The following is a 4,744-nucleotide window of genomic DNA, read 5'->3' on the forward strand; positions in this document are numbered from 1 at the left end:
TCAAATGCACAAGGAACCTTGAAGAGAATATTAGGTAACGCAACTATAACAATTTAAATTAGAATATTAAGGAACTATAAATTGAGCATCCAAAAATTTAATTTATGATTCCTTGTGAACTAAACTTCACTGAGAGATGCTAGCGTCTAAGCCTAAAATTTAGGTACAATTATGTCTTTTTGAGGCAGTCTTACTTTGCCATCCTCTATGGAGTGCCGGGGCATCACAGCTGGTAACTACCTCAAACTCTTGGTTCAAGCGTTCCTCTTGCCTCAGGCTCCTGAGCATCTGGGACTGAAGGCACCTGCCACCCAGCTATTTTTAGAGACAGGATCTTGCTCTTACTCAGGCTGGTCTCAAACTCCTGAGTTCAAGCAATCCACCTGTATTGGGCTCCTAGAGTACTAAGATTAGAGACATGAGTCACTGTGCCTGGACATATTTTACATTTTTTACAAAGGAAAACGCAAAATTTAATAATCCTTAAGAAAAATCATATGAACAATAGTAGGGTATTTGTAGATACTACATATATAGACATATAAACACTTTCAGGAGGAAAAAGGAATCACAATTAATATTCAAAGGCTATCACCACTTTCTTTTACAGAAGATTAAAAGAGTCAGCAACCAGGCATGGAGCCAGAAGAGGAGTCCTTAACAGTAATGAACTCTAAAATTATTTGTAGAATTTTATAGTCAAGGTAAAGAAATACAAAAAAATCCATACACTATAAATCTTTAATTTTACAAAAACCAAAAGTAGTCCAACTACCTTTTGCCCATTTATAATAAAAATTGAAACAAAAACTCTGAACCTGTTTTGTAAAACTTCTGTTATATTTTTAATTTTTATTTTTGCTTTCAATTTCAACTGGCTTTCACTCATCTTAGTTTGAAGTTTTTTTTTTTCCCCCTTTTTTCTTTCTTCCTTCAGCAATTCTCTTGCTCTTTGCCTCCCAAGTAGCTAGGATTACAGGTGCCGGCCACAACAACTGGTTTTGTTTTGTTTTTTTTTTTTGGTAGAGAAAGGGTCTCACTCTAGCTCACTTCAGCTCATCCTGGTCTTATGCTGGTCTCAAACTCAGCTGAGCTCAGGCGATCCACCCGCCTCAGCCTCCCACAGCGCTGGGACAACAGGTGTGAGCAACCATGCCTGGCCTTTTATAATATTTTTAAATTAAATCCAGTTCATATTGTTCTAATGAATGAAGTAACTGTTAAACTCAAGGGGGGGAGGATATAAAATATGAGAATTTTATCTTTTCCAGGAAATGATCACAGTTTCATTGAAAGTATAGGATAAAGAACCCCTTAGCAACTTGTGTACTTTATTACCTTTAATACAAAGTCCAAATATTTCCATTTTAAACCTCTAGATTATCCAGATATTTAAAATACTGATATTTAAGTTGTACATTAAAGGACATCATACTCTGAAAACAGGCCTGCTTCAAATATAATTTGATTAATTGTAGGGGTACTTACTGACAGAAGACTTCTTTAGCAAATATTTGCTTTTTATATTTAAAAAATCAGCAAGGTGGAATTTTAAAAATCTTAATTTACAATGCATTGTAAATTGCACACAAACGCCACATGTATCACAGACCAGCACAGGTGAAAAGTTTTTTCCAGATATTTATAAGACTTTGTATCTTCCTTTATTTGTTGGTTGGTATGAATTTTGCTATGAGAGAAAATAAAAGATACATCATCAGAAAAAGCAAAAAAAGGTACATGTTTAAGATCATTTCCTTTATGATACCAGATATTTAAAATTAAAAGTGTTATTGCATTAAGGAAGAAATAACTGTTTAATAATCCATAATTTCTCTTTGTTCACTCAACTGTTCCTTATGGCAGTAGCATCAACAAGCACAAGTTTTTGTTGTTTTTTCTATCATTCCTTGGTCAAAGAGTCTTCCACACTTAATTTAGGCTATTTTACTTCTTCTCTCTTGTTCCGTGTATCCTTTTTAAACTTCTCATACCCCAAAAGAATGTTCGTTAAGAGGCGTTTTAGAAAAGTCCTCAAAAATCACATTCTTAGAGAAAAGATATGGTTTTTATACATGGGTCATTAAAAGTTTCAAGACATACAAAAGTCAAGAAATGTAAATTCCATGCAGATGGAAATAAGTAAAGGTCTCCCAGCCAGCCAAGCAAGATGAAACTTGCTTACACCACCATGCAAGTGAGGGCAGGCGGAATGAAACTTGCACGGGTGAATCAAAAAGGACACTGTTAACTGTGTTTCTTGGAAGTGAAAAAACGAACCATAATAATCTCAAAACTTTTGTAGTGACGTATGTATAAACCCTAGGAGTGTTTACAAGCTTAATAGGCACTACAACACAGGTATGGTGTCTGTGCCCTTAGGAAAGGAAGTCTGTTAAGGGCTTTTTCCAAATTCAAATTAAGAAGTCACTAAGTTTAAGGGGTACCAACAATACTTTTTTTTTTTTTTTTTAAAAGACAGAGTCTCAAGCTGTCACCCTGGGTAGAGTGCCGTAGTGTCACAGCTCACAGCAATCTCCAACTTGGGCTGAAGTGATCCTCTTGCCTCAGTTTTTCAACTTTACTTAGTAAAGACAGGGTTTCACTTTTGCTCACGATGGTCTCAAACTAGTAAGCTCAGGCAATCCACCTGCCACAGCCTCCCAGAGTGCTAGGATTATAGGCGTGAGCTACTGTGCCCGGCCCCAACACCATTGGTTATTAAAGACGTAGAACAACTGAAATTTTCATACACTGACAGGAGCGTAAACTGATACAACCCCTTTGGAAAACTATTTAGCAACAACTACCCTATAATTAGCAATTCTACTCCAAAGTATATACCTAAGAAAAAAGCATACCAATGTGTGCCAAAGAGATGGGAGCATTTTTCATAAAAACAAAAAACTAGAATAACCCCAAAGTCCAATATATCAATTAATTGTTATATATCCATATAACTAAACACAATAGGGTGGACATAAAGTTTGTGTGACAATTTAAAATAGTTTAACATAGTAAATTGCACATAAACTTTATGTCCACCTGTATATGGCCACAAAAAATGAGTTATTACTACATGCGACATGAATTGATCTCAAAATAATTTTGAGTGAAGGATTCCACTTACAAAGATTTCAAAAGTAGGCAAAACTAATCTATGATTTCAAAAATCACATATGGTTACATTTAGAGGACATGAATGATGACAAGGAGGGCCATGGGGATCCATGGAGATGGCTTCTGGGATGTTAATAATGTTCTTTATTTCTTTTTTTTTTTTTTTTTTGAGACAGAGCCTCAAGCTATCCCCCTGGACAGAGTGCTGTGGCATTACAGCTCACAGCAACCTCCAACTCCTGGGTTCAAGCGAGTCTCCTGCCTCCGCCTCCCAAGTAGCTGGGACCACAGGCGCCCGCCACAACGCCCGGCTATTTTTTGGTTGCAGCCGTCATTGTTGTTTGGCGGGTCCGGGCTGGGGATTCGAACCCGCCACCTTAGGTGTACGTGGCTGGCGCCTTAGCCGGTTGAGCTATAGGCGCCGAGCCATGTTCTTTATTTCTTGTCTAGTGATTGTATCAGTGTGCTAAATTTGTGAGAATTCACCAAGCTATGTGTGGATGATTTATGTACTTATCTACATTTATGTTACAGTTCAATAAAACACTTATTAAGACAAAACAAATAAGCCCTTGAGGTTTTCACTTACCAACCGGATCAGTTCTTCTTTTATGAGCCTGGTGATTTCTGCCTTTGCTTTCTGCACAGCCAGTTCATTGGCACCTGGTGATTGCAAGAAAAGCATGTTGTTTGTGTTACTAGCCTTGCACTGTACTTTCATCCAAGTCATGAAGGCCCAAGAAAACATATTGCAGTTGACTTTCAAGACTGCCAAGATAGCCTTTCAATATCTGGTAGATAATCGCCCACATTATATAATGGCTGCTATTATTTCAATTACTTTTAGGGTATCAAATGTAATGTGACCTCTGGTAGTAAGAGTTACTGATAAGTTGATTAGAAAGAGTGAAAAGGATAATTAACAATTTGTCCAGAAGAGAGTGAAGGAAAGGTTAAAGGAAAATTTAACTTCCCTGCTTTATTACTTTAACAACTATTGATTATACTTTCATTATGTTGCAAATGTTTTAGAAAGGTGTCATTTGAAGAGTCTTAAAGATGAAAGGAAGACTAGCCAAGTGGAGAGAGGTGAAATGCCATGGAGAATATTTTGCAAAGGGAACCACTTGTGCAATGGTCTAGAATTAACAGAAGCCATGCTTAATTGTTGAAATATAAGAGCAGTTTAGTGTGGTTGGAAAAGAGTACGAACATAGCAAGATAGCTGACTAGAAGAGGTGAATTAGAAGCATACAGTTAAAAATTCAAGAGACATTAAGCACTTACCACTATGATATACTATGAGAAATTTAAGACAAAAAACTCATTCTTGCTCTTTATAATGTTTTAGACTACTAGAAAAACTTATACTACAACAGAGTGGGTAAAAAGTAGTTTACCAGGCTCGGCACCTGTGGCTCAAGCAGCTAAGGCGCCAGCCACATACACCTAAGGTGGTGGGTTCAAATCCAGCCCAGACCCGCCAAACAATAATGGCTGCAACCAAAAAATAGCTGGACATTGTGGCGGATGCCTGTGGTCCCAGCTACTTGGGAGGCTGAGGCAGGAGACTCGCTTGAGCCCAGGAGTTGGAGGTTGCTGTGAGCAGTGAAGCCATGGCACT

The 4,744-nt window shown here is 37.5% G+C and overlaps 1 protein-coding gene across 1 annotated transcript in view; it reads right to left on the bottom strand.

Moving 5' to 3' along the window:
* Positions 1-1,289: 1,289 nt before the first annotated feature.
* The window catches only part of DDX46 (DEAD-box helicase 46), a 93,916-nt gene continuing 90,461 nt past the window's right edge, over positions 1,290-4,744 (bottom strand). Inside the window, exons 18-19 of the mRNA XM_023514712.1 lie at positions 3,710-3,783; positions 1,290-1,690 (exon numbers count right to left, since the gene is read on the bottom strand). Coding sequence (XP_023370480.1) covers positions 1,643-1,690; positions 3,710-3,783 — 122 coding nt within the window. The 3' untranslated portion in view covers positions 1,290-1,642. The remainder of the gene's footprint in view (positions 1,691-3,709; positions 3,784-4,744) is intronic.

This window comes from Otolemur garnettii, unplaced genomic scaffold, assembly GCF_000181295.1.
Source record: "Otolemur garnettii isolate 467f Iridium unplaced genomic scaffold, OtoGar3 scaffold00003, whole genome shotgun sequence".
NCBI lineage: Eukaryota > Metazoa > Chordata > Mammalia > Primates > Galagidae > Otolemur > Otolemur garnettii.